General features: G+C 40.2%; 1 protein-coding gene and 8 non-coding genes across 9 annotated transcripts; all 9 read left to right on the forward strand.

Annotated features, from left to right (window-relative positions):
- sox7 (SRY-box transcription factor 7) lies at positions 1-3,878 on the forward strand. The gene is made up of 2 exons (XM_072682715.1): positions 1-531; positions 2,046-3,878. Exons 1-2 carry the CDS (start codon positions 297-299, stop codon positions 3,002-3,004), a joined length of 1,194 nt encoding a protein of 397 aa, XP_072538816.1. The 5' UTR covers positions 1-296; the 3' UTR covers positions 3,005-3,878.
- Positions 3,879-13,856: 9,978 nt separating this feature from the next.
- On the forward strand, positions 13,857-13,939 carry trnal-cag (transfer RNA leucine (anticodon CAG)). Its single transcript has one exon. It is a non-coding gene; the product is annotated as a tRNA-Leu (tRNA).
- A 1,946-nt stretch (positions 13,940-15,885) lies between these two features.
- On the forward strand, positions 15,886-15,968 carry trnal-cag (transfer RNA leucine (anticodon CAG)). Its single transcript has one exon. It is a non-coding gene; the product is annotated as a tRNA-Leu (tRNA).
- A 1,612-nt stretch (positions 15,969-17,580) lies between these two features.
- trnal-cag (transfer RNA leucine (anticodon CAG)) lies at positions 17,581-17,663 on the forward strand. The gene has a single exon. It is a non-coding gene; the product is annotated as a tRNA-Leu (tRNA).
- Positions 17,664-19,609: 1,946 nt separating this feature from the next.
- trnal-cag (transfer RNA leucine (anticodon CAG)) lies at positions 19,610-19,692 on the forward strand. The gene has a single exon. It is a non-coding gene; the product is annotated as a tRNA-Leu (tRNA).
- A 1,611-nt stretch (positions 19,693-21,303) lies between these two features.
- On the forward strand, positions 21,304-21,386 carry trnal-cag (transfer RNA leucine (anticodon CAG)). Its single transcript has one exon. It is a non-coding gene; the product is annotated as a tRNA-Leu (tRNA).
- Positions 21,387-23,332: 1,946 nt separating this feature from the next.
- On the forward strand, positions 23,333-23,415 carry trnal-cag (transfer RNA leucine (anticodon CAG)). The gene has a single exon. It is a non-coding gene; the product is annotated as a tRNA-Leu (tRNA).
- Positions 23,416-25,026: 1,611 nt separating this feature from the next.
- Positions 25,027-25,109, forward strand: trnal-cag (transfer RNA leucine (anticodon CAG)). The gene has a single exon. It is a non-coding gene; the product is annotated as a tRNA-Leu (tRNA).
- Positions 25,110-27,055: 1,946 nt separating this feature from the next.
- Positions 27,056-27,138, forward strand: trnal-cag (transfer RNA leucine (anticodon CAG)). Its single transcript has one exon. It is a non-coding gene; the product is annotated as a tRNA-Leu (tRNA).
- The last annotated feature ends 763 nt before the right edge of the window (positions 27,139-27,901 follow it).

A 27,901-nucleotide genomic window follows, 5' to 3' on the forward strand; every position in this document is an offset into this window, starting at 1 on the left:
CGCCGGGAAAGAGTGAATCACTGCTTTCTAGGAGGCGTCTCTCTCTCTCTCCCTCTCTCTCTCTCTTTCTCTCCAAAAAAGCTCCCTGCATCCATAGCAGCTCCTCATTAGCACCGGCTCGCTCCTCTTCGGCGTTTAGCGGCTCCGACTCACTTCGCTTCGTTTTTTGCTTTCTTGTTTTACGCGCAGGTGTTGAGCTCACCTGAGCGCAGGTGCTACTAGCGCACACATAACCTGCATCAGACGCGCGTGCACACAGTCCCACAGCTTTGGCGGTCAGCAGCGTGAGCGCGCACATGGCCGCGCTGATCACTTCGTACTCCTCGTGGCCCGAGAGTTTCGAGTGTCCCGCCACGGGAGACGGGGACGGAGGGGACGCGCGCGGGGGCCAGCGCGTTCCCGCGGACAGGGCGCCGGAGCCGCGCATCCGCAGACCCATGAATGCGTTTATGGTGTGGGCCAAGGATGAACGCAAGAGGCTGGCGGTGCAGAACCCGGACCTGCACAACGCGGAGCTCAGCAAGATGCTGGGTAAGAGGAAGAAAAACGGAATAGTGTTGTTGTCATCTTCTTGCTATTATTATTATTGTTATTATTATTATTATTATTATAGCTGTATGTAACATCTTGCTTAGCAACGATTTGAGTTTTAAAAAAAGTTTCGTAGAGCAGCAAAAACTTTTCAAATCAGAGATTATCTTGTCTGAATCGCTGAATTATATTACAATTTAAATATGTAATAATAATAATAATAATAATAATAATAATAAAAGTCTGTAATAACGTGCCTGCTCAGTCAACTCTTCGCTTCCTGTCAGAAATAAAGTTTAGCTGTTTGAAAGATTATAAAACTCCTGCAGCTGAGCAGATTCTGATCATACAGACAGTTGTGGGCATCTCTGAAAATTATTTGAATTATTAAAATTCATGGACAAACTATTAATTCACCATTTACAAAGGTGGAATAAATACTTAGCAGAAATAGCGAGGAAGAGTGCCGGGCGGAATCAGACAGTAATCAGTAATGGTACTGAAATGACGTGCGTAAAAAATGCAACACAAATAGATAACAGACTTAATACAGTTTGTATTATTGATGAATTCATTATAAATTAGTATGTTTTAAAATAACTTAAAACATTATTTGAGTCCTTAGTGTGTGTGTGTGTCTAGGCAGTCTCGAATGTAACATTTACTGATTCAAGATTCAAGAGTTTTATTGTCATATGCACAGCAGAAACAGACAGTTACGCTGTACAATGAAATTCTTACTTTGCTGTCCCTCCATTCACCAATAGATAAAGATAACAAAAAAGAAATTAATAATAAAAAATATATACAAAATAAATAAAGTATAATAATATAAGTTGAAGTAAATAAAATTAAAGTAAACTTTTTCCCTTTTTACAATTAAACAATTAAAATAAAAGTTACATGTGCTTTTATGTGCAAGTATGAGCAAGTATGAAGAGCAGCAGCTATAAAGTGCAGGTTGCAAGTAAGAAATGTAAACAATAAACTGGCATTTTGGTTTGTTTGATCCTAGTATCAATTTAGTTGATCTCTTTCATAACTGAAATGATTATTATCCATTTCTAGCTAATTTGAAATGGTAACAAAATACACAATCCACGAATTCACAACAATTGTCAGTTACAATTTTAATACAATATGAGTATAAATAATTAGAACATAAAAACAACAAGGTTATACAATAAATATATAGAATTATTACCTAGATTTGGTTTTCTATGATATTGTCTTTTACTCTGGTCTACATTAGATTTGTTGAAAAAAAAAATTTATTTAACAGAAATAAGTCAGTAATTAAATTTGCTGCTAATTATTGTTTTCATTTCTGATTCGGAGTAGTAGTTTAGCATAGTTTGTATAATTTAAAATATATATATATATTTTAAGTGAATGTCAATATAATACACACACAAGTACTAATACATATTTTCCAGTTATGTTTTTTTCTGCAATTGCTGAAATGTGCTAATTCCATGCCCAGTCCATAACTTCCTGCTTTTCCTGTTTTATAGGAAAGTCCTGGAAGGCCCTGACTCCATCACAGAAGAGGCCATATGTGGAGGAGGCTGAAAGGCTGCGGGTGCAACACATGCAGGACTACCCCAATTACAAGTACCGTCCTCGCCGGAAGAAGCAGCTGAAGCGTATATGTAAGCGTGTGGACCCTGGTTTCCTGCTGACCGGCCTGGGCCCTGACCAGAACTCTCTGTCAGATCCGCGTGGCTGCTGTCACCCTATGGACAAAGAAGACGAAGGTGGTGTTGGTGGCAGTGGTGGATTCTCCTCAACCAGTGCAACGTTACCTGGTGTGAGGGTCTTCAGGGACTCTGCCAGCACTAGCAACTTTGACACGTACCCCTATGGTTTGCCCACACCACCTGAGATGTCACCTCTGGATGCTGTGGACCACGAGCACTCCTCCTACTACTCGTCCTCCAGCTCCATCCCCAGCAGCTCCTGCTCTGCCTCTGGCTCCGGCCCGGAGGATCGACGCCCAACATCGGCTCACATAAGTAGCCCTCCGCCATACCACCCTGACTACTCCCATCAGGCACCTCTGCATTGTGGTGGCACACACCTGGGTCATATCCCAATGTCCCATCAAGGTAGTGGACCAACTCTCATCCCCACACCTCCACTGTCCTACTACAGCACTCCATTCCCTCAGGTGCCTGTCCATCATGGCCTCCAGGGACACTTAGGCCAGCTCTCGCCCCCACCTGAGCAAGGTCACCTGGAGAACTTGGACCAGCTAAGCCAGGCTGAACTGCTGGGTGAGGTGGACCGTGATGAGTTTGACCAATACCTAAACTCCAACAACTATCACCCAGAACAGGGCGGGATGACCGTGACAGGACACATCCAAGTAACTCCAGCATCTACCGGCCCCAGCAGCACCACAGAAACCAGTCTCATCTCTGTGCTGGCTGACGCGACAGCCGCCTACTACAACAATTATGGCATTTCTTAAGAAATGGGACACAGTGACAAAAAGACACTATGTGTGGACAGAGACCATGGGCTGTAAGTGGGTCACCCATGTAAGCAAGGAAAAGCTGAAGGAAAGGATGTCAAGGGACACCTCAGGGATGCATAGATAAAGCTCTAAAGTTCATTCCCATCTTTGTTTCCAGGAAAAGAGGACAAACTGGACAAACTGTCAGTCCTGCTGAAATGTTCTCAGACGTTGCTACTTGTACATTTGCTCTACAGCTTATTTATGTATCTATATGTTTTTTTTTTTTTTTGCATTAATCCATATTGTATTGCTGTTTTCTTCTGTCTTAATAATCATGTCTTTAATCAAACCTCAGTTGTTTTACCTCAAGACACTGTATTTAAAATGAGACTGGACTCCTCCGCAGATCTTTCACGGGACACATGAAGGAAATAGTCTCGTTTTTTTCTAGCAACACCCATATGAATATATATATATATATATATATATTGTACTCATAAATTGTTACCAAGAAAATAATAATGATGAATATTATTGTATGCTGATTTAGGTTTTTGTGCCATTAATTTAATTGAAATAAAATACCAAAATTACCATAAATCTCCACAGATATAAGTGTCATATGAATAGCCATGGCTGCAATGATATGATATTGAAGATCGACACTGAATGATCATAAAAAGTGAAGGACCTGTACACTGAATTGTCTATGTTCTAACAAGAGCAGCACAACGACACTATCTGCTGTAGTTTTGGACGACCTGGAAAGAATGATCTGTAGATGCTGTTTATGGTTTTGGGAAATATTAAATGAATGTTTTGAGCAGCGGGGTCTGAAAACGGGCGCAGGAAATAAAAACAACATTTGAACGGATTTTAAAACACACACAGTCTCCTGGTTTTCTAGTCTTGAATAGAAAGGCCTTGTTCCATTTAAGGTTTGGTTTGTCTTACGTGTTTTACGCTTCTTTTCATTCTTTTATACCATTCAAATCCAGCGTGGATGCTCCTTCTTTTGTAAATTGGTAATTTACACACAACCGTTTCGGAGTCGTTTACAAGCGAGTCAGTTTGTGTTGTATAATTTGAAAAAAAAAAGATTCATTCAGAATATATATTTTTAGCAAATTACACACACTTTGTTTTAGCTTTGCTTCCAGGAATATGCCTGTACGTTTTTTTTTGGCTGGGCGCTTTGATGCCACATTACGCGCTGCGCTGGGAAGCTGGTGGGATACACCCACCCACCCAGCCCGCGTTCCCGCTGCTAACACCCCGTCTCGCGCTCAGTTTCACTCCTCCACAGTTCAGGGGATTAGTGTTAGAACAGGCTCGGTTGCCGCTGCCTCGCCGCCTCCATCTCTGCTGGCCTTTTGTTCAGCCCTGTCTTATTCTGGGTGCGTGTTTTTTTTAAGTAGCATGCCCCCCCTCACTCCCCTCCCCATAACCCCCCATACCCCAACCCCCCCACCCAACTCTCATCCCCCTCCTCGCTCCTATCTTGCTGATGCAGACTTTCATAATCTCCGCGAAATAAATAAATAGGCTATACCTCTGTTTTACGCGTTCATCGTTTTTCTTTTCTTCCTTTTTTCACTCCCAAATTCTTCTTCTTCTTTTTCGATAAAAGGAATCTGGAAGAATAGGGGTGGGGGCATAGAGGGAGAGAAAGCGGGTGGTGGCGGGCGTTTGACAAATCCTGGAGTCTGGCTTGGTCTTCCTGCATTTTTTGGGAACGGTTGAGTCGCGTTCCTTGTAAAGAGGATGTTGCGGAGGAGCAGTGTTTCCTGCCTGATAAGGGTAAAGCCTCTCTCCGTCAGGATGTTTGGGCCCCGGCCGGTCCCCGCATTAAAAGAGCCCGTGGCGAGGGAAAAGGGAACCTGCTGTTCGTTTTAGCAGGGAGGAAACATGGCTCTCACTGATTAATATCTCACACACCGCAGTTTTTCAGGCCTCTTAATTTGACCCTCTCTCTGGCCTGACCACACACATATTGGACTTCCAGCACAGGTTCTCCCAGCCTATATAATCCTTATACTTCGTTCATAAATACATATAGACATGCTATTATGGATCTTTTTGTTTGTTTGTTTGTTTGTTTTTATTTGTTTATTTTTTATCAGTCGCCACTCCACTTGTGGTTTTGATTCCCATCTCTTAGCTGTTCACCTCTGGTCAATCTGATTACAGGAAATGAAATGATAACATTCATCATGTGCCACTGTTTGAAAGCTACCACGGTCCACTGTGGGAGATTGTTATTCCTTTTGCCTGTGGCTGTATATGCATGCTTGACTAAGATGGCATTTGGGAGACAGGGGCTAAAGGCTGCTTGGTTAGGCAGCCCTCAGGCCAGGGGCTTGCTTTGCCTCATCTCAAGAGTCGGAGCTGGCGGTCCTCCACTTTAACCCGCTGCCCTAGGGGTAGGGCATGGTGACATGCTAAAGAGCAGTTTGTTTTCTCAGTCCAAAGACTGGGCCAGAGTTTCCCAGTCCTTTAGTGAAGTGATTGCTTGTTTTGCTTATTTAGGCTACATACTTACTCCTGATCCACTAAGTTGTGTAATGAAATGAACCAAATGTGTGGAGGCACATACAGACCTTTATTAATGAAATGTTAAATTTATTGAATTGTTTAATTTATGACTTACAATATTTGTCATTTTATAATAACTGCTATATTAAACTCTGTATAATTTCAGCAATGACACACAAGAAATAAATAACAACTAAGTATATTCCTCATATTGCTAAAATTGTTTTGATTGCAATCCAATCAGTTTAAAGTATTACTGATTCCTTCATCATAAAATATCAAATTTCCACTCAACTTTATTAAAAAATAAAAATTGTATACAAATACAATATTGTATTGAGTGTATTATTATATTATTAGAATTTTGTTATTTGAATTATATTATAATTAAGAACGGTAAATAAATCAAATGTTCAAATTGTACACATTCCCTGACTCTTCAAATCTTGTGCTAACACCAAGCAACAATAAACTCTTCTCTAAGAAACTGTTTAAGAAAGATCTGAAAACTAAAGTAATCAATACACATAAGGCATTATTAGGTAATAAGAAGATAGCCAGGTGCAGGTGGTTATTGAGAAATGGCAATTCAGGGTCAGGATGAGATCTGGAATACCAAAACTCTCAAAAACAACTATTAAAACAATTAAAATCCAAAAATGACTGCCAAGAACCTACAGTAAGGTTTCGCTGAGTCAAGAGGGTGGCTATGCAGCATTGTTTGTGCAAACACAAGCTTCATAGAAGACTTGTAAGAAGGAAACCTCACTTGCGACCTCATCACAAAAATTCAGCATCAAGACAAGCCTGATGAGTTTTGGAAACAAGTGCTGTGGACTGGTGAAGTTTCATAAAACTTTTAGGCCACAACAAGGAAAGGTGTGTTTAGGAAAAAAGCATTCCATGTAAAGAACACCTTGCCAACTGTGACGGGTTGATCCATTATGCTTTGGGGTTGTTTTGCTGCCAGTGACTTTGGCAATATTACACTAGAAGAGAGAAGAATGGATTCCACAAAATACCAGAACATCCTGGACGAAATATAATTTGTTAAAGCTGAGGCTAAAGCTGAAATAATACCCAAGAATATTTCAGAACTATAAGCCATCTGTAAAAAAAACCTACTACATTTACAATAAATTAATAAAAAATAAAAGGACAAAGTGTGTTTGACCAATGATGCACAATATGAATATATACATTGAATGAGCATGCTCCAGGATCAATGATCACGCTCAACCAGAGCTGGCCAGTCGTGAATATATGAGTGCTCAGTTTTGCTTGACACAGGAAATGAGGGCAAACATTCAGCTCATCTGCTCCAGTCCTTTCCTGTGTGAGACTTGAGTCTTTCTGAGCTTGAGCTAAGAATATACTGTTCTCAGTGTCATCCAAAAAGTGGCCACTATTTCCCTTCTGTTCCCTAAATAGGCTAAAGAGGTAGGTCGATCCCAACAAGGTTGCTGAAAAACATGCTAAGTGTTTGAGATTGTGGCCTGTATAATGTTTTAAAGACACAAAATTGACCCGTTATCTTATAACCTGAACATTTTCACATACACAGTTTCTGTCCTGTTCGATAAGAAATGTGTATAAAACAGTATTTTATTTGCCATTTTAGTCATATTCACATATGTTGTTTTTACTGGAACCCTCAAGATGCACAGTACTTGTCTCTGCAGGAAACAGGCTGAGTAAACAAATTTCCCTTTTTTTAATGGCCTCTTCTTGTTTTTTTCTCCGTGATTGCTCCCTGGATTGGGTCCAGTCTCAGGTCAGCTCTGTGGAACGTGGCCGTCAGGTAGTCTCAACTATTTCCTGTTTCCTTTGTGGTGACGTCACATCGCCAGGCAGATAAACAAGCTAACCTTTGCAGTGCGAGCCATCCCTCTCATGGCAGGTATATGATGCTGTGACAGTATGTGGGCGGCCCTGGTGAGCACATCTGGCTAAAATATTAAGCATCCTGAGGGAGAGGAGATCATACTTAATGACGTCCCTAATGGAGACACACTGGCTTGGGTTCTGACCGCCAAGCCTGCCCGGGTGTGGACAAAAGCTGCACGAACGCATTAGACCTTGTGTGGAAACGAGCAATGATAAACATCATATAGTGCCAGTCTTAAAGGAAGTCTGGAACTTAAAGGAAGTGACTTACTGGAGGTACGTGTCATGAGTGTAGTAGCTTGGCTTTTTTACAGATAAGGGATTTTGATGGCCAAAGCATATATCCAAACGCATGCATCTAGTAATCTAGGGCACAGTGGGGCACTTTCATCTACTGTGAGGCTGTAGGGACAAGCTGTTTGGTCACCTTATTGACCAAATATCTGAAAAGGAGACCAGATACATTTTGAAATGACATCACAGAATTCAAAGTTCTATGTTAATACACACAGTCATTGCCCTGTCTCTTTAAATCCACATTAATACAATGCCATCCTACTCAGTCACTCCAGTAGAACATATCTTCTCTTCCAAGCCGTCCTACCTGAACAGTAGCCTGCCTGGTGTGGTCACTCTGCAGACTAGCACATTCAGCCACCTGGGACACAGAGCAATAATAACCTGCTTACTATTCATACTTGGCATCGATTACTGGTGGCTGGGGATTATAGGTCTAGCTATTCTCCTGCCCATTGTGGTGGAACAACAGACTCGGCAGGCAGCGGTGGTGCAGGCGTGGTGTAGGGTTGGTTGAAGAATGGAGCAGACCCGGCCCAGGGCCCTGTGCCATGCGGTGGAGCCAGCACACCCCTACAGATGGGGACCCCTGGAAAACTTGAGGGACGCTGGAGCCGGCCAACGGCCACCCACCTGTACCTGCATATGAATACGCCAGCAGTATGGAGTACAACACCTGTTTTCTGCAGATACCGAAAGGTGCCATTAACTGGGAAAATGAGGCTGGTTTTCTTCTGCCAGTCTCGCGGATGGGAATACAGCTCTTCATTTGCCGCTCCAGAGGAAACTGATTCCAATATTAACATTGTATATGCCATGTTTGCTACTGTTTATCCAGTAGTTTTGCCATGCATAGCAATTATGGGATTATTCTAATTTGGATTCAACCTTATGCGAAAGAAAAATGCATACATAATTAGTAAAACAAGAAAGATCAATGTACAGAGGACATTTCTGAAAACTAACTGATAACACCGAAATCAGCTTTGGAAAAAAGCTTTAGTAATCACAACTAAACACACCTTTGACCTAATGCTAAAAAGAGCTCTTCCTCAATCTCTGTGACATGTGTGTCAGATTCTGCCTCACTTGTGATATGAAACACACATGATGAAATGATGTGTGTAGATAATTAGTGGCTCTATGCCATACACATGGCAAATGCCTGATAATACTAATGTGCACCTCCTACCAGGGTCAGTGTGAGTAAGCATCACCGGCTGCAGGTTTGTTTTTGTGCAGCAACGAAGCTCCCTGGGGTGCAATAACTCTTAACCCCAATGTGGAGGAGGATGTTCCTATTGTGCTTCCTAATTGCAATGTGGATCTTTCATTTAGTCTGTGCAACAATCTCGTCACATCCTGTTATACCACTGGCAAGAGGTCTTGGTGGACACCCAAATGTGGTGAAATGGCTTTGACTCGCTGGCATTGCAAAGTTATCATTGGTTCCTCTAATTCCTTCCAAAATACAGTTTATCTATTCACCAATCAGCTTGCATTACCAATGAGAAGGCTGTGATATCTTTTACATGATATATTATGATTTGTTAATTATAAAGAAGCAACTTAAGCTTGAAGTATTCTGGATATTTATAACCTAAGCCTCTGAAAGACGGTGTTCATCATCCCTGTTTACAATGCAGACGGTGTAGCTGCACTGTTTGTGGATAGCATTGCATTACCATTGTCTTCAGTTCCTAGAGGCCTTTGAGCTTCAAGTACATCTCAGCTTGACCCACCATTCTTCAAGACCTCTGTCCAGCCACCCAAAAATAAACTTGGCTGTCTTGGAGTCCCTTGCTGTCATTAACACAATCAACAAATAAATGTCATCAATTGTGCGTCTTTGTAGGTATCAGCACTGACTCTTGTGTTAAGCAATGTCTTAGCTCAGTGGTACACTCTTAAAAATAAGGTGCTATAAACAGTATTTTGAGTGATGCCAAAAAAGAACCACCTTTGGTTCCATAAAAAACTGTTTCTTGTAGACATGTGTGAGTGTAAAGAACATTTTAAATATCCCAAAAAATGTACTCTTGATTTAAAGGTCCTTTATTGATTTAAAGGTCTTTATCGATTAAAAGGTTCTTTGAGCGATGCCATAGAAAAAACACTTTTGGCTCCATATAGAACCTTTTCCGATGACAGAGATGTGATAAATCAATAAAGAACCTTTTCATCGATAAAGACCTTTAAATCCATAAGTAAATGAGTGTAACTGAGTTTAGAGAACCCTCTTAAATTCACCAAAACAATCTGTGTTCACTGAACAAAACAGTGGGCATGTTTAGAAGAGCAGCAAGACAGGAAGGAAGAACTAGGCTTCCCCCTCATTCCTCTGGGTCTTATTACATTATTATTTCATGTAAGCTTTGGTTATACCATATTATTCTCAGTCTGAAGATCTATAAATATATTTACATAAACATATATATTCATAGATCTATAAAAGTAAATATATACGTTTGAGTCTTGGTTCGTCTCAAGGTTTCTTCCTCTTGAAGAAACGCCACAGTTGGCCTTGGCTTGCTCAAAAGTGGCTCAGACCCAAATCTCTATAAAGCTGCTTTGTGACAAACATTCATTTAAAAAAACTCTATATCAATAAATTCGAATTGAATTGAATTCATATAACATATATGCCGGCTCTGTTCCATTACCACACTATATACAGTACACCAGTTTTTTCTAAACCTTCCATAAGGTTTTGAGATATCAGTATTATTCTCACTAATCAGAACCATATTTCTAAAACAATATGTCAGAGATATGAAAGAGCACATATTTTAAATGCATTTCAAACTAGTCAAAATCTACAGTGTAGGTCTTTGTAATTATAATTTCTACTTAAAATAATATGTAAAAATACTTTCTACTAAAAATAATATAAAGTGGATATATTTAACTGGACCTTTTATTTGACCATAATTATGTAAAGATGATCTTTGAAACATTTGTTAACATACACATTATATGTGGACCTCAAGAAAAATGATAAAGAGTACATAATAATTAGTAAATAAAGAGTATTAGTATATAAAGAGTATATAATAAAAACATCTACAAACCTTGTTTACAAACCTTACTTTAATTATCTTTATTTATATTTAATATTTTTCTTATTCATATTATGTTATATTAAATAAGCATTTCACAGAACTTTAATTGGGCTAATTAAAAATATATAAATGCAATAAGTCACTAGAATTTTAAGTTGGCCAGACGTTTACATACTTGTTTAGCGTATTTACACTAAACAATAAAAAATACATTTTCTGGCTAGACAATACAGCACTTTTGTAAGTCACTCTGGATAAGAGCACTTGCTTAAAATATAAATGCAAAGACAAATGTGCTATAAAAAACATACCAAGAATCAGAGGAACTTAAGAGGAGTACTGATTCACTTTTAGTGTTGGAAAGTGAAATGTTTAAATATCTGTGATGACATTCCACCCTATTAAAGGTGCGTCCAATTGTCCAGAAATCACAAATTCTGTTGCATTTTGGGCATGTGAAATCTGGATCGATGACTCATTTTGATAAAATGAATCCGTTTTATTATTAGTGTGTATTAGTAAAAAACAATAATAACAATTGTTTGGTTTTGGAATGGAACTCTTCATTTCTTTATTTTGTAAGTCTGGCATGTAATATATCAGAAAATTATTTTAATATCATTTACAAATATGGTTCTTTAAAAAAGCACCCATTACCCATTTTAAAACATGTGCTCAGAAGCGTTACAGGACTAAATATAAGTACAAAAACAACACCTCAAAGCTCTTATATTCCATATCTTCTGCACCATCCTGTTTTTAAAGAAAGGAAAGAAAATGAGCTTTTGTTTACACAACTGATTTCCTGAAATGGTAGTAATGATCATGATGAGTGATGTCTTAAAGTGTTCCATCCTGCTGTCTGTCTATTGTGGGCAGTGCCATTTCTTGTAGACACATCAAACTGGCAGTGTGACCTAAGTGCTAAATAAATGTACTTCTTGGCCTCTGAAGTATGTTGAAATCAGATAACTTTAAGTACAAGTAGAACTATGTTCAAAGGAGTCACAATAAGTACAAGTCAAGATATTATGAGCTGAATTTAAGTCCTCCTAAACATTAGTTGAAAAAAATGTTCACAGTCAAATATGTCAGTGCAGTAAAAAAAGGAATTTCCAGCACCTTGATCCTACATGTTTATGTGTGGTAACAGCGGGAGGAGCAGTAGCATGCTGACCTTGGCTACTGCACAAAGCAGCAGCACTTCCCCACATGTGTGCGGACATTTCTGTATGAATGTTGTTGATGTCTGGACGTTGTTGATGTCTGTTAGGAATCTCTTCCTGGTGGATGCTCAGGCTCATTTCCTTTAAGAATTCACATCAAATGAAGCTCCTGGAAATGACTCATATGTCCCCAAAGGTTGACAGCGTGTCATGACAGCATCTTGACAGGTGCAAAACAGGATGTTCACAATTTAATGCATGTTGTGAACACCATATGCTAGAGCACTTCTTCAAGGAGGGCCAAAAGTTAGTGATAGTATGTCTTAAAGCCAGTTAACTTTAGCTGTCTGGTTAAAAAAAAGTACATACCTGGGTTGAATATACTGGACCACAATTCATGTTTTGCCTAGGAATAGAATTCAAATCTGGTATAAAAAAAACACCTTTAAATTGAAAAAACCTACTTATCACAAGACTGTGGCCCTAAAGACCTGGGTTTGACATCCTGGCTACAAAGTTGTAGTTTACTGTGATCTTGGAAAGAATATAACCTCTAACCACTGTGGGTTTTTTTTCAAATGTCACTTTACTGGGTTATTTTTAGAGTGCTGGAAGGTTTTGAGTAGTTATCTTAGCCCAATGACACTGACACAACTTATTTTCTCACCAAAAGTCACAGAAACAACCCAGCCAATGGATTAATTATTAATTAACAGCACTTGATGATACTGATTACAACATAATCAGTTAGACAGCTTTTCTTTAGATAGTTTTGCAAACTCACAGCTGGCAGAAATTGGTGAGTAAACATCCATAAAAATGTTTTACCAATTAGTTACTGAAACCTATGTGTTTGAACTTTGAACTGCTGACTGCTAGGATTGATGTTAGCCATGTTCCAATGTTTTTCTAGAGGGATGCTGGAAATTTTTACATTAGTTCAAGTAGATATTAATATTACCTTGTATTAGCCTACCAGTGTTACTTAGCTAACCTAGTTAGAAAACAAACATGCATGGGTGCGCATGATGGTGTTTGCATTTTCCCTTGATATGTGGTCTTTCTCACTATGGAATTTACCTTATCAATGAGGAGATTGGGGTAGAGGATTGGGGCATTAAGGAGATGAGGGTGAAGTAATGAGGTATTGAGGAGACATGGGTGAAGTGATTAGGCATTGAGGTAAATTAATAAGGCATTGAGGAGATGAAGGCTGAGTATTGGGGTATTGAGGAGATGAGGCTGAAGTAATGAGGCATTGAGGAGATGTGGGTAAAGTAATGGGCATTGAGGAGATGAGGGTAAAGTAATGGACATCGAGGAGATGAGGGTAAAGTAATGGGCATTGAGGAGATGAGGGTAAAGTAATGGGCATTGAGGAGATGAGGGTGAATTAATAAGGCATTGAGGAGATAAGGGTAGAGTATTGGGGCATTACGGAGCTGAGGGTGAAGTAATGAGGAGTTGAGGAGATGTGGATGAAGTAATGGACATTGAGGAGATAAGGGTGAATTAATAAGGCATTGAGGAGATGAGGGTGAAGTAACGAGGCGTTGAGGAGATGAGGGTGAAGTAACGAGGCGTTGAGGAGATGGAATGGAGTATTAGGGAGTTGGTGACTGACAGGAGTTTTGTCAGACACTTACACATGTGGTGATGTGGTGATGTCATTGCCAATGTATATTTTTTATAATGTTCTACATATTTCAGTCTGTTTGAATTAGTATGTATAAGGATAAATCTTAGACTGCTCGCCAGCAGCGTTAAAATGTCCAAATTCCAAGTTATTATTCGAACATTTTATAGATGGCTGAAAAGCATTGAGTGCTCCCAACAACAGCGTTATTTCAAAGACAAAGCTGTCCTATATAAATATGTCAATATATGTATTTTGAAGCCATGCAATGATGTGGCGCAGTCAGGATGGCCGAGCGGTCTAAGGCGCTGCGTTCAGGTCGCAGTCTCCCCTGGAGGTGTGGGTTCGAATCCCACTTCTGACAGCATTTATCTTTATTGTTTCTGTGCCTTTAAAACAACAGGAGAAGAGAAAACATACACAAATAAACTCTCTTTAGGAGTCAAACTACAGGAGAATAGATTACACAAACTTTTATAACAACAGCAGATACTGCATGATACACAGTGTACAGCAGAAAGTGAAAGTACTATCTCTCACTGCTTTTTTTTGACGGTTTTAGCCCTGTTGCTTTGTACCAAGTAACGATGTTGACACAGTAGGTTTAATATTTTGCTCTTTGTTGTTCATTAGTCCTTAGGTCATGGGCTCACATGACACAGATAAACAAGCCAAATAAAGCTTGTTTGAAATATGTAAAACTTTTCATTCTCCCACTTAAAAAAATGAGAGAAGTCTGTAATTGACCTCATAGGTAGACCTCAACTATGAGAGACAAAACGAGAGAAAAAATATCAGAAAATCACATTGTCTGATTTTTAAAGAATTTATTTGCAAATAATGGTGGAAGATAAGTATTTGGTCAATAACAGAAGTTCATCTCAATACTTTGTTATATATCCTTTGTTGGCAATGACAGAGGTCAAACGTTTTCTGTCTTCACAAGGTTGGCACACACCATTGCTGGTATGTTGGCCCATTCCTCCATGCAGATCTCCTCTAGAGCAGTGATGTTTTGGGGCTGTCGGCGGGCAACACAGACTCTCAACTCCCTTCAAAGGTTTTCTATGGGGTTGAGATCTGGAGACTGGCTAGGCCACTCCAGGACCTTGAAATGCCTCTTACGAAGCTACTCTTATGTTGCCCTGGCAGTGTGCTTGGGATCATTGTCATGCTGAAAGACCCAGCCACGTTTCATTTTCAATGCCCTTGCTGATGGAAGGAGGTTTGCACTCAAAATCTCACAATACATGGCCCCATTCATTCTTTCATGTACACGGACCAGTCATCCTAGTCCCTTTGCAGAGAAACAGCCCCAAAGCATGATGTTGCCACCACCATGCTTCACAGTTGGTATGGTGTTCTTTGGATGCAACTCAGCATTCACTCTCCTCCAAACACAACGAGCTGTGTTTGTACCAAACAGTTCTACTTTGGTTTCATCTGACCATAAGACATTCTCCCAAAACTCTTCCGGAATATCCAAATGCTCTCTAGCAAACTTCAGATGCGCCCGGATATGTACTGGCTTAAGCAGGGGACCGCGTCTGGCACTGCAAGATCTGAGTCCCTGGCGGCGTAGTGTGTTACTGACGGTAGCCTTTGTAACGTTGGTCCCAGCTTTCTGCAGGTCATTCACTAGGTCCCTCCATGTGGTTCTGGGATTTTTGCTCACCGTTCTTGTGATCATTCTGACCCCACGGGCTGAGATCTTGCATGGAGCCCCTGATCGAAGGAGATTAGCAGTGGTCTTGTAGGTCTCCCATTTTCTGATTATTGCTCCCACAGTAGATTTCTTCACACCAAGCAACAGAAGAAATCACTAATCATGGATAAGAACCAGAATTGTTTTTTAACTGAACTAAAACTACAATCAATACTTATGTTACATATCAACGTCGTATTTGTTGCTAAATAAACATTTTTCAGTTGATCAAGTGGAGTAACATATACTTTTGAGCACAGCAAAGGATTTCTAAAACAATGTATTTGTAGATGGGGTTTCAGTGGTTGTCTAAACAAAAACAAAAGCCTAATAATAACGTAAGTCTCAGAAAAGTGTTTTTGGTATCTCAGACTGCTCGCCAGCAGCATTAAAATATTCCAAATTCCAAGTTGTTACCCGAAGATTTTATAGATGGTTTAAAAGCATTGAGTGCTCCCAACAACAGCGTTATTTCAAAGACAAAGCTGTCCTAAAAACCTGTGATAAATATCTCAAAATATGTACATTAAATCCATGTCGTGACACGTTGCGTGGAAAAGTGTCACTTCGTGATGTTGCAGCGTTTAAATCAGCTGTGCAGCACAGTCAGGATGGCCGAGCGGTCTAAGGCGCTGCGTTCAGGTCGCAGTCTCCCCTGGAGGCGTGGGTTCGAATCCCACTTCTGACAACACAAATCTTTATTCTTTCTGTGCCTTTAAAACAACAGGAGAAGAGAAAACATACACAAATAAACTCTCTTTAGGAGTCAAACTACAGGAAAATAGATTACACAAACTTTTATAACTACAGCAGATACTGCATGATACACAGTGTACAGCAGAAAGTGAAAGTACTATCTCTCACTGCATTTCTGACGGTATTAGCCCTGTTGCTGTATGCCAAGTAACGATGTTGACACAGTGAGTTTAACATTTTGGTCTTTGTTGTTCATTAGTCCTTAGGTCATGGGCTCACATGACACAGATAAACAAGCCAAATAAAGCTTGTTTGAAATATGTGAAACTTTTCATGGGATGATCCATTGTTTTTTCACTGTACTTGGTTTGGCAGCAAATGCGAGGAGATGCATTCATTTAATAATTCTTATTACAATATATTATAAATATGCATACACGTTTTATTAACTTTATTTATATGTTTCAGTTATTTTATTTCTGTTGGAGTTAGAAGGCTGAAACATGCATTGGGACATTGAACAATCACACTATCACTATATAAGAAACCAGGTGTGTGTTGCTTTAGTGTGAGTAGATCAGACACAGCAGTGCTGCTGCAGCTTTGAAGCACTGTGTCCACTCACTGTCCACGCTACTAGACACTCCTACCTAGTTACTCTACTCTGTAGATGTAAAGTCAGAGACAGAAGCACGTCTATTACTGGACAGTTTGTGTTTTGAGAGAAACGTCTTAACAAGCCTGGCGCATTTTGACACATATTTGAGCACATATTTAACTGATAATTAGAAAAGTGTAATACTATGATATACTAATGAAGTAAAGCAGCTCTTTTACACCACGAGTGAATCCAGGAAAATGTTGCTAGTGTTTAATTTTAGTCTGTTTTTGTCTTTAGTGTAAGTAAAGCTGCAGCAACGGCAATGAACAGGTGAAGACATTCGGATTCACCCAGTTAAACATCACCTTACTAACTGTAGTAATCTCTCCTTTATGTGTTACATGAATCTTGATTAAGCACTTTTGGCGGAGAAGGTGGATGCCTCTATCTTTTAGCCCAGTTTGAACGGCCCGTGTTGAACTCCCGACCAGCAACTGCCGCCCTCTGAAAAGGGATGGCGGAAAGGAGAGTGCGCTAGGTAGTCGGTCTTAGACAGTCCTGTTGTAGATGTTATATCAGGGCAGAGACCTGGACCTATAGCTACAGCAAACCAGTGGTAGACCTCTCTGAGATGAACAGTGCACTCCTGTGTGCGGTGATATATACAATAGAAGAACCTCAACGTCGCATATTTTGCTAAATAAACGTTGTTCAGTTGATCAAGTTCCGTTTATCAGCTTGTATATTTTAACATTCAGTGGTTGTCCAAACAAATGACCAAAAAAGCCTAATAATAACGTAAGTCTCAGAAAAGTGTTTTTGGTATCTCAGACTGCTCGCCAGCAGCATTAAAATGTTCCAAATTCCAAGTTGTTACTCAAAGATTTTATAGATAGCTGAAAAGCATTGAGTGCTCCCAACAACAGCGTTATTTCAAAGACAAAGCTGTCCTATATAAATATGTAAATATATGTATTTTGAAGACGTGCAGTGAAGCGGCGCAGTCAGGATGGTCGAGCGGTCTAAGGCGCTGCGTTCAGGTCGCAGTCTCCCCTGGAGGCGTGGGTTCGAATCCCACTTCTGACAGCATAAATCTTTGTTCTTTCTGTGCCTTTAAAACAACAGGAGAAGAGAAAACATACACAAATAAACTCTCTTTAGGAGTCAAACTACAGGAGAATAGATTACACAAACTTTTATAACAACAGCAGATACTGCATGATACACAGTGTACAGCAGAAAGTGAAAGTACTATCTCTCACTGCTTTTTTTTGACGGTTTTAGCCCTGTTGCTTTGTACCAAGTAACGATGTTGACACAGTAGGTTTAATATTTTGCTCTTTGTTGTTCATTAGTCCTTAGGTCATGGGCTCACATGACACAGATAAACAAGCCAAATAAAGCTTGTTTGAAATATGTAAAACTTTTCATTCTCCCACTTAAAAAAATGAGAGAAGTCTGTAATTGACCTCATAGGTAGACCTCAACTATGAGAGACAAAACGAGAGAAAAAATATCAGAAAATCACATTGTCTGATTTTTAAAGAATTTATTTGCAAATAATGGTGGAAGATAAGTATTTGGTCAATAACAGAAGTTCATCTCAATACTTTGTTATATATCCTTTGTTGGCAATGACAGAGGTCAAACGTTTTCTGTCTTCACAAGGTTGGCACACACCATTGCTGGTATGTTGGCCCATTCCTCCATGCAGATCTCCTCTAGAGCAGTGATGTTTTGGGGCTGTCGGCGGGCAACACAGACTCTCAACTCCCTTCAAAGGTTTTCTATGGGGTTGAGATCTGGAGACTGGCTAGGCCACTCCAGGACCTTGAAATGCCTCTTACGAAGCTACTCTTATGTTGCCCTGGCAGTGTGCTTGGGATCATTGTCATGCTGAAAGACCCAGCCACGTTTCATTTTCAATGCCCTTGCTGATGGAAGGAGGTTTGCACTCAAAATCTCACAATACATGGCCCCATTCATTCTTTCATGTACACGGACCAGTCATCCTAGTCCCTTTGCAGAGAAACAGCCCCAAAGCATGATGTTGCCACCACCATGCTTCACAGTTGGTATGGTGTTCTTTGGATGCAACTCAGCATTCACTCTCCTCCAAACACAACGAGCTGTGTTTGTACCAAACAGTTCTACTTTGGTTTCATCTGACCATAAGACATTCTCCCAAAACTCTTCCGGAATATCCAAATGCTCTCTAGCAAACTTCAGATGCGCCCGGATATGTACTGGCTTAAGCAGGGGACCGCGTCTGGCACTGCAAGATCTGAGTCCCTGGCGGCGTAGTGTGTTACTGACGGTAGCCTTTGTAACGTTGGTCCCAGCTTTCTGCAGGTCATTCACTAGGTCCCTCCGTGTGGTTCTGGGATTTTTGCTCACCGTTCTTGTGATCATTCTGACCCCACGGGCTGAGATCTTGCATGGAGCCCCTGATCGAAGGAGATTAGCAGTGGTCTTGTAGGTCTCCCATTTTCTGATTATTGCTCCCACAGTAGATTTCTTCACACCAAGCAACAGAAGAAATCACTAATCATGGATAAGAACCAGAATTGTTTTTTAACTGAACTAAAACTACAATCAATACTTATGTTACATATCAACGTCGTATTTGTTGCTAAATAAACATTTTTCAGTTGATCAAGTGGAGTAACATATACTTTTGAGCACAGCAAAGGATTTCTAAAACAATGTATTTGTAGATGGGGTTTCAGTGGTTGTCTAAACAAAAACAAAAGCCTAATAATAACGTAAGTCTCAGAAAAGTGTTTTTGGTATCTCAGACTGCTCGCCAGCAGCATTAAAATATTCCAAATTCCAAGTTGTTACCCGAAGATTTTATAGATGGTTTAAAAGCATTGAGTGCTCCCAACAACAGCGTTATTTCAAAGACAAAGCTGTCCTAAAAACCTGTGATAAATATCTCAAAATATGTACATTAAATCCATGTCGTGACACGTTGCGTGGAAAAGTGTCACTTCGTGATGTTGCAGCGTTTAAATCAGCTGTGCAGCGCAGTCAGGATGGCCGAGCGGTCTAAGGCGCTGCGTTCAGGTCGCAGTCTCCCCTGGAGGCGTGGGTTCGAATCCCACTTCTGACAACACAAATCTTTATTCTTTCTGTGCCTTTAAAACAACAGGAGAAGAGAAAACATACACAAATAAACTCTCTTTAGGAGTCAAACTACAGGAAAATAGATTACACAAACTTTTATAACTACAGCAGATACTGCATGATACACAGTTACAGCAGAAAGTGAAAGTACTATCTCTCACTGCATTTCTGACGGTATTAGCCCTGTTGCTGTATGCCAAGTAACGATGTTGACACAGTGAGTTTAACATTTTGGTCTTTGTTGTTCATTAGTCCTTAGGTCATGGGCTCACATGACACAGATAAACAAGCCAAATAAAGCTTGTTTGAAATATGTGAAACTTTTCATGGGATGATCCATTGTTTTTTCACTGTACTTGGTTTGGCAGCAAATGCGAGGAGATGCATTCATTTAATAATTCTTATTACAATATATTATAAATATGCATACACGTTTTATTAACTTTATTTATATGTTTCAGTTATTTTATTTCTGTTGGAGTTAGAAGGCTGAAACATGCATTGGGACATTGAACAATCACGCTATCACTATATAAGAAACCAGGTGTGTGTTGCTTTAGTGTGAGTAGATCAGACACAGCAGTGCTGCTGCAGCTTTGAAGCACTGTGTCCACTCACTGTCCACGCTACTAGACACTCCTACCTAGTTACTCTACTCTGTAGATGTAAAGTCAGAGACAGAAGCACGTCTATTACTGGACAGTTTGTGCTTTGAGAGAAACGTCTTAACAAGCCTGGCGCATTTTGACACATATTTGAGCACATATTTAACTGATAATTAGAAAAGTGTAATACTATGATATACTAATGAAGTAAAGCAGCTCTTTTACACCACGAGTGAATCCAGGAAAATGTTGCTAGTGTTTAATTTTAGTCTGTTTTTGTCTTTAGTGTAAGTAAAGCTGCAGCAACGGCAATGAACAGGTGAAGACATTCGGATTCACCCAGTTAAACATCACCTTACTAACTGTAGTAATCTCTCCTTTATGTGTTACATGAATCTTGATTAAGCACTTTTGGCGGAGAAGGTGGATGCCTCTATCTTTTAGCCCAGTTTGAACGGCCCGTGTTGAACTCCCGACCAGCAACTGCCGCCCTCTGAAAAGGGATGGCGGAAAGGAGAGTGCGCTAGGTAGTCGGTCTTAGATAGTCCTGTTGTAGATGTTATATCAGGGCAGAGACCTGGACCTATAGCTACAGCAAACCAGTGGTAGACCTCTCTGAGATGAACAGTGCACTCCTGTGTGCGGTGATATATACAATAGAAGAACCTCAACGTCGCATATTTTGCTAAATAAACGTTGTTCAGTTGATCAAGTTCCGTTTATCAGCTTGTATATTTTAACATTCAGTGGTTGTCCAAACAAATGACCAAAAAAGCCTAATAATAACGTAAGTCTCAGAAAAGTGTTTTTGGTATCTCAGACTGCTCGCCAGCAGCATTAAAATGTTCCAAATTCCAAGTTGTTACTCAAAGATTTTATAGATAGCTGAAAAGCATTGAGTGCTCCCAACAACAGCGTTATTTCAAAGACAAAGCTGTCCTATATAAATATGTAAATATATGTATTTTGAAGACGTGCAGTGAAGCGGCGCAGTCAGGATGGTCGAGCGGTCTAAGGCGCTGCGTTCAGGTCGCAGTCTCCCCTGGAGGCGTGGGTTCGAATCCCACTTCTGACAGCATAAATCTTTGTTCTTTCTGTGCCTTTAAAACAACAGGAGAAGAGAAAACATACACAAATAAACTCTCTTTAGGAGTCAAACTACAGGAGAATAGATTACACAAACTTTTATAACAACAGCAGATACTGCATGATACACAGTGTACAGCAGAAAGTGAAAGTACTATCTCTCACTGCTTTTTTTTGACGGTTTTAGCCCTGTTGCTTTGTACCAAGTAACGATGTTGACACAGTAGGTTTAATATTTTGCTCTTTGTTGTTCATTAGTCCTTAGGTCATGGGCTCACATGACACAGATAAACAAGCCAAATAAAGCTTGTTTGAAATATGTAAAACTTTTCATTCTCCCACTTAAAAAAATGAGAGAAGTCTGTAATTGACCTCATAGGTAGACCTCAACTATGAGAGACAAAACGAGAGAAAAAATATCAGAAAATCACATTGTCTGATTTTTAAAGAATTTATTTGCAAATAATGGTGGAAGATAAGTATTTGGTCAATAACAGAAGTTCATCTCAATACTTTGTTATATATCCTTTGTTGGCAATGACAGAGGTCAAACGTTTTCTGTCTTCACAAGGTTGGCACACACCATTGCTGGTATGTTGGCCCATTCCTCCATGCAGATCTCCTCTAGAGCAGTGATGTTTTGGGGCTGTCGGCGGGCAACACAGACTCTCAACTCCCTTCAAAGGTTTTCTATGGGGTTGAGATCTGGAGACTGGCTAGGCCACTCCAGGACCTTGAAATGCCTCTTACGAAGCTACTCTTATGTTGCCCTGGCAGTGTGCTTGGGATCATTGTCATGCTGAAAGACCCAGCCACGTTTCATTTTCAATGCCCTTGCTGATGGAAGGAGGTTTGCACTCAAAATCTCACAATACATGGCCCCATTCATTCTTTCATGTACACGGACCAGTCATCCTAGTCCCTTTGCAGAGAAACAGCCCCAAAGCATGATGTTGCCACCACCATGCTTCACAGTTGGTATGGTGTTCTTTGGATGCAACTCAGCATTCACTCTCCTCCAAACACAACGAGCTGTGTTTGTACCAAACAGTTCTACTTTGGTTTCATCTGACCATAAGACATTCTCCCAAAACTCTTCCGGAATATCCAAATGCTCTCTAGCAAACTTCAGATGCGCCCGGATATGTACTGGCTTAAGCAGGGGACCGCGTCTGGCACTGCAAGATCTGAGTCCCTGGCGGCGTAGTGTGTTACTGACGGTAGCCTTTGTAACGTTGGTCCCAGCTTTCTGCAGGTCATTCACTAGGTCCCTCCGTGTGGTTCTGGGATTTTTGCTCACCGTTCTTGTGATCATTCTGACCCCACGGGCTGAGATCTTGCATGGAGCCCCTGATCGAAGGAGATTAGCAGTGGTCTTGTAGGTCTCCCATTTTCTGATTATTGCTCCCACAGTAGATTTCTTCACACCAAGCAACAGAAGAAATCACTAATCATGGATAAGAACCAGAATTGTTTTTTAACTGAACTAAAACTACAATCAATACTTATGTTACATATCAACGTCGTATTTGTTGCTAAATAAACATTTTTCAGTTGATCAAGTGGACTAACATATACTTTTGAGCACAGCAAAGGATTTCTAAAACAATGTATTTGTAGATGGGGTTTCAGTGGTTGTCTAAACAAAAAAAAAAGCCTAATAATAACGTAAGTCTCAGAAAAGTGTTTTTGGTATCTCAGACTGCTCGCCAGCAGCATTAAAATATTCCAAATTCCAAGTTGTTACCCGAAGATTTTATAGATGGTTTAAAAGCATTGAGTGCTCCCAACAACAGCGTTATTTCAAAGACAAAGCTGTCCTAAAAACCTGTGATAAATATCTCAAAATATGTACATTAAATCCATGTCGTGACACGTTGCGTGGAAAAGTGTCACTTCGTGATGTTGCAGCGTTTAAATCAGCTGTGCAGCACAGTCAGGATGGCCGAGCGGTCTAAGGCGCTGCGTTCAGGTCGCAGTCTCCCCTGGAGGCGTGGGTTCGAATCCCACTTCTGACAACACAAATCTTTATTCTTTCTGTGCCTTTAAAACAACAGGAGAAGAGAAAACATACACAAATAAACTCTCTTTAGGAGTCAAACTACAGGAAAATAGATTACACAAACTTTTATAACTACAGCAGATACTGCATGATACACAGTTACAGCAGAAAGTGAAAGTACTATCTCTCACTGCATTTCTGACGGTATTAGCCCTGTTGCTGTATGCCAAGTAACGATGTTGACACAGTGAGTTTAACATTTTGGTCTTTGTTGTTCATTAGTCCTTAGGTCATGGGCTCACATGACACAGATAAACAAGCCAAATAAAGCTTGTTTGAAATATGTGAAACTTTTCATGGGATGATCCATTGTTTTTTCACTGTACTTGGTTTGGCAGCAAATGCGAGGAGATGCATTCATTTAATAATTGTTATTACAATATATTATAAATATGCATACACGTTTTATTAACTTTATTTATATGTTTCAGTTATTTTATTTCTGTTGGAGTTAGAAGGCTGAAACATGCATTGGGACATTGAACAATCACGCTATCACTATATAAGAAACCAGGTGTGTGTTGCTTTAGTGTGAGTAGATCAGACACAGCAGTGCTGCTGCAGCTTTGAAGCACTGTGTCCACTCACTGTCCACGCTACTAGACACTCCTACCTAGTTACTCTACTCTGTAGATGTAAAGTCAGAGACAGAAGCACGTCTATTACTGGACAGTTTGTGCTTTGAGAGAAACGTCTTAACAAGCCTGGCGCATTTTGACACATATTTGAGCACATATTTAACTGATAATTAGAAAAGTGTAATACTATGATATACTAATGAAGTAAAGCAGCTCTTTTACACCACGAGTGAATCCAGGAAAATGTTGCTAGTGTTTAATTTTAGTCTGTTTTTGTCTTTAGTGTAAGTAAAGCTGCAGCAACGGCAATGAACAGGTGAAGACATTCGGATTCACCCAGTTAAACATCACCTTACTAACTGTAGTAATCTCTCCTTTATGTGTTACATGAATCTTGATTAAGCACTTTTGGCGGAGAAGGTGGATGCCTCTATCTTTTAGCCCAGTTTGAACGGCCCGTGTTGAACTCCCGACCAGCAACTGCCGCCCTCTGAAAAGGGATGGCGGAAAGGAGAGTGCGCTAGGTAGTCGGTCTTAGATAGTCCTGTTGTAGATGTTATATCAGGGCAGAGACCTGGACCTATAGCTACAGCAAACCAGTGGTAGACCTCTCTGAGATGAACAGTGCACTCCTGTGTGCGGTGATATATACAATAGAAGAACCTCAATGTCGCATATTTTGCTAAATAAACGTTGTTCAGTTGATCAAGTTCCGTTTATCAGCTTGTATATTTTAACATTCAGTGGTTGTCCAAACAAATGACCAAAAAAGCCTAATAATAACGTAAGTCTCAGAAAAGTGTTTTTGGTATCTCAGACTGCTCGCCAGCAGCATTAAAATGTTCCAAATTCCAAGTTGTTACTCAAAGATTTTATAGATAGCTGAAAAGCATTGAGTGCTCCCAACAACAGCGTTATTTCAAAGACAAAGCTGTCCTATATAAATATGTCAATATATGTATTTTGAAGACGTGCAGTGAAGCGGCGCAGTCAGGATGGCCGAGCGGTCTAAGGCGCTGCGTTCAGGTCGCAGTCTCCCCTGGAGGCGTGGGTTCGAATCCCACTTCTGACAGCATAAATCTTTGTTCTTTCTGTGCCTTTAAAACAACAGGAGAAGAGAAAACATACACAAATAAACTCTCTTTAGGAGTCAAACTACAGGAGAATAGATTACACAAACTTTTATAACAACAGCAGATACTGCATGATACACAGTGTACAGCAGAAAGTGAAAGTACTATCTCTCACTGCTTTTTTTTGACGGTTTTAGCCCTGTTGCTTTGTACCAAGTAACGATGTTGACACAGTAGGTTTAATATTTTGCTCTTTGTTGTTCATTAGTCCTTAGGTCATGGGCTCACATGACACAGATAAACAAGCCAAATAAAGCTTGTTTGAAATATGTAAAACTTTTCATTCTCCCACTTAAAAAAATGAGAGAAGTCTGTAATTGACCTCATAGGTAGACCTCAACTATGAGAGACAAAACGAGAGAAAAAATATCAGAAAATCACATTGTCTGATTTTTAAAGAATTTATTTGCAAATAATGGTGGAAGATAAGTATTTGGTCAATAACAGAAGTTCATCTCAATACTTTGTTATATATCCTTTGTTGGCAATGACAGAGGTCAAACGTTTTCTGTCTTCACAAGGTTGGCACACACCATTGCTGGTATGTTGGCCCATTCCTCCATGCAGATCTCCTCTAGAGCAGTGATGTTTTGGGGCTGTCGGCGGGCAACACAGACTCTCAACTCCCTTCAAAGGTTTTCTATGGGGTTGAGATCTGGAGACTGGCTAGGCCACTCCAGGACCTTGAAATGCCTCTTACGAAGCTACTCTTATGTTGCCCTGGCAGTGTGCTTGGGATCATTGTCATGCTGAAAGACCCAGCCACGTTTCATATTCAATGCCCTTGCTGATGGAAGGAGGTTTGCACTCAAAATCTCACAATACATGGCCCCATTCATTCTTTCATGTACACGGACCAGTCATCCTAGTCCCTTTGCAGAGAAACAGCCCCAAAGCATGATGTTGCCACCACCATGCTTCACAGTTGGTATGGTGTTCTTTGGATGCAACTCAGCATTCACTCTCCTCCAAACACAACGAGCTGTGTTTGTACCAAACAGTTCTACTTTGGTTTCATCTGACCATAAGACATTCTCCCAAAACTCTTCCGGAATATCCAAATGCTCTCTAGCAAACTTCAGATGCGCCCGGATATGTACTGGCTTAAGCAGGGGACCGCGTCTGGCACTGCAAGATCTGAGTCCCTGGCGGCGTAGTGTGTTACTGACGGTAGCCTTTGTAACGTTGGTCCCAGCTTTCTGATGGTCATTCACTAGGTCCCTCCGTGTGGTTCTGGGATTTTTGCTCACCGTTCTTGTGATCATTCTGACCCCACGGGCTGAGATCTTGCATGGAGCCCCTGATCGAAGGAGATTAGCAGTGGTCTTGTAGGTCTCCCATTTTCTGATTATTGCTCCCACAGTAGATTTCTTCACACCAAGCAACAGAAGAAATCACTAATCATGGATAAGAACCAGAATTGTTTTTTAACTGAACTAAAACTACAATCAATACTTATGTTACATATCAACGTCGTATTTGTTGCTAAATAAACATTTTTCAGTTGATCAAGTGGACTAACATATACTTTTGAGCACAGCAAAGGATTTCTAAAACAATGTATTTGTAGATGGGGTTTCAGTGGTTGTCTAAACAAAAACAAAAGCCTAATAATAACGTAAGTCTCAGAAAAGTGTTTTTGGTATCTCAGACTGCTCGCCAGCAGCATTAAAATATTCCAAATTCCAAGTTGTTACCCGAAGATTTTATAGATGGTTTAAAAGCATTGAGTGCTCCCAACAACAGCGTTATTTCAAAGACAAAGCTGTCCTAAAAACCTGTGATAAATATCTCAAAATATGTACATTAAATCCATGTCGTGACACGTTGCGTGGAAAAGTGTCACTTCGTGATGTTGCAGCGTTTAAATCAGCTGTGCAGCACAGTCAGGATGGCCGAGCGGTCTAAGGCGCTGCGTTCAGGTCGCAGTCTCCCCTGGAGGCGTGGGTTCGAATCCCACTTCTGACAACACAAATCTTTATTCTTTCTGTGCCTTTAAAACAACAGGAGAAGAGAAAACATACACAAATAAACTCTCTTTAGGAGTCAAACTACAGGAAAATAGATTACACAAACTTTTATAACTACAGCAGATACTGCATGATACACAGTGTACAGCAGAAAGTGAAAGTACTATCTCTCACTGCATTTCTGACGGTATTAGCCCTGTTGCTGTATGCCAAGTAACGATGTTGACACAGTGAGTTTAACATTTTGGTCTTTGTTGTTCATTAGTCCTTAGGTCATGGGCTCACATGACACAGATAAACAAGCCAAATAAAGCTTGTTTGAAATATGTGAAACTTTTCATGGGATGATCCATTGTTTTTTCACTGTACTTGGTTTGGCAGCAAATGCGAGGAGATGCATTCATTTAATAATTCTTATTACAATATATTATAAATATGCATACACGTTTTATTAACTTTATTTATATGTTTCAGTTATTTTATTTCTGTTGGAGTTAGAAGGCTGAAACATGCATTGGGACATTGAACAATCACACTATCACTATATAAGAAACCAGGTGTGTGTTGCTTTAGTGTGAGTAGATCAGACACAGCAGTGCTGCTGCAGCTTTGAAGCACTGTGTCCACTCACTGTCCACGCTACTAGACACTCCTACCTAGTTACTCTACTCTGTAGATGTAAAGTCAGAGACAGAAGCACGTCTATTACTGGACAGTTTGTGTTTTGAGAGAAACGTCTTAACAAGCCTGGCGCATTTTGA

The sequence above is a fragment of the Salminus brasiliensis genome, chromosome 1 (genome assembly GCF_030463535.1).
Source record: "Salminus brasiliensis chromosome 1, fSalBra1.hap2, whole genome shotgun sequence".
In the NCBI taxonomy this organism is placed as follows: domain Eukaryota; kingdom Metazoa; phylum Chordata; class Actinopteri; order Characiformes; family Bryconidae; genus Salminus; species Salminus brasiliensis.

What these genes read in the sequence shown, in the direction of transcription:
- sox7 (XM_072682715.1), top strand. Translation starts at nt 297, where the DNA reads ATGGCCGCGCTGATCACTTCGTACTCCTCGTGGCCCGAGAGTTTCGAG. An exon ending in GGAGCTCAGCAAGATGCTGG is followed by an intron (nt 532 to 2,045) that starts GTAAGAGGAAGA and finishes CCTGTTTTATAG; the next exon opens with GAAAGTCCTGGAAGGCCCTG.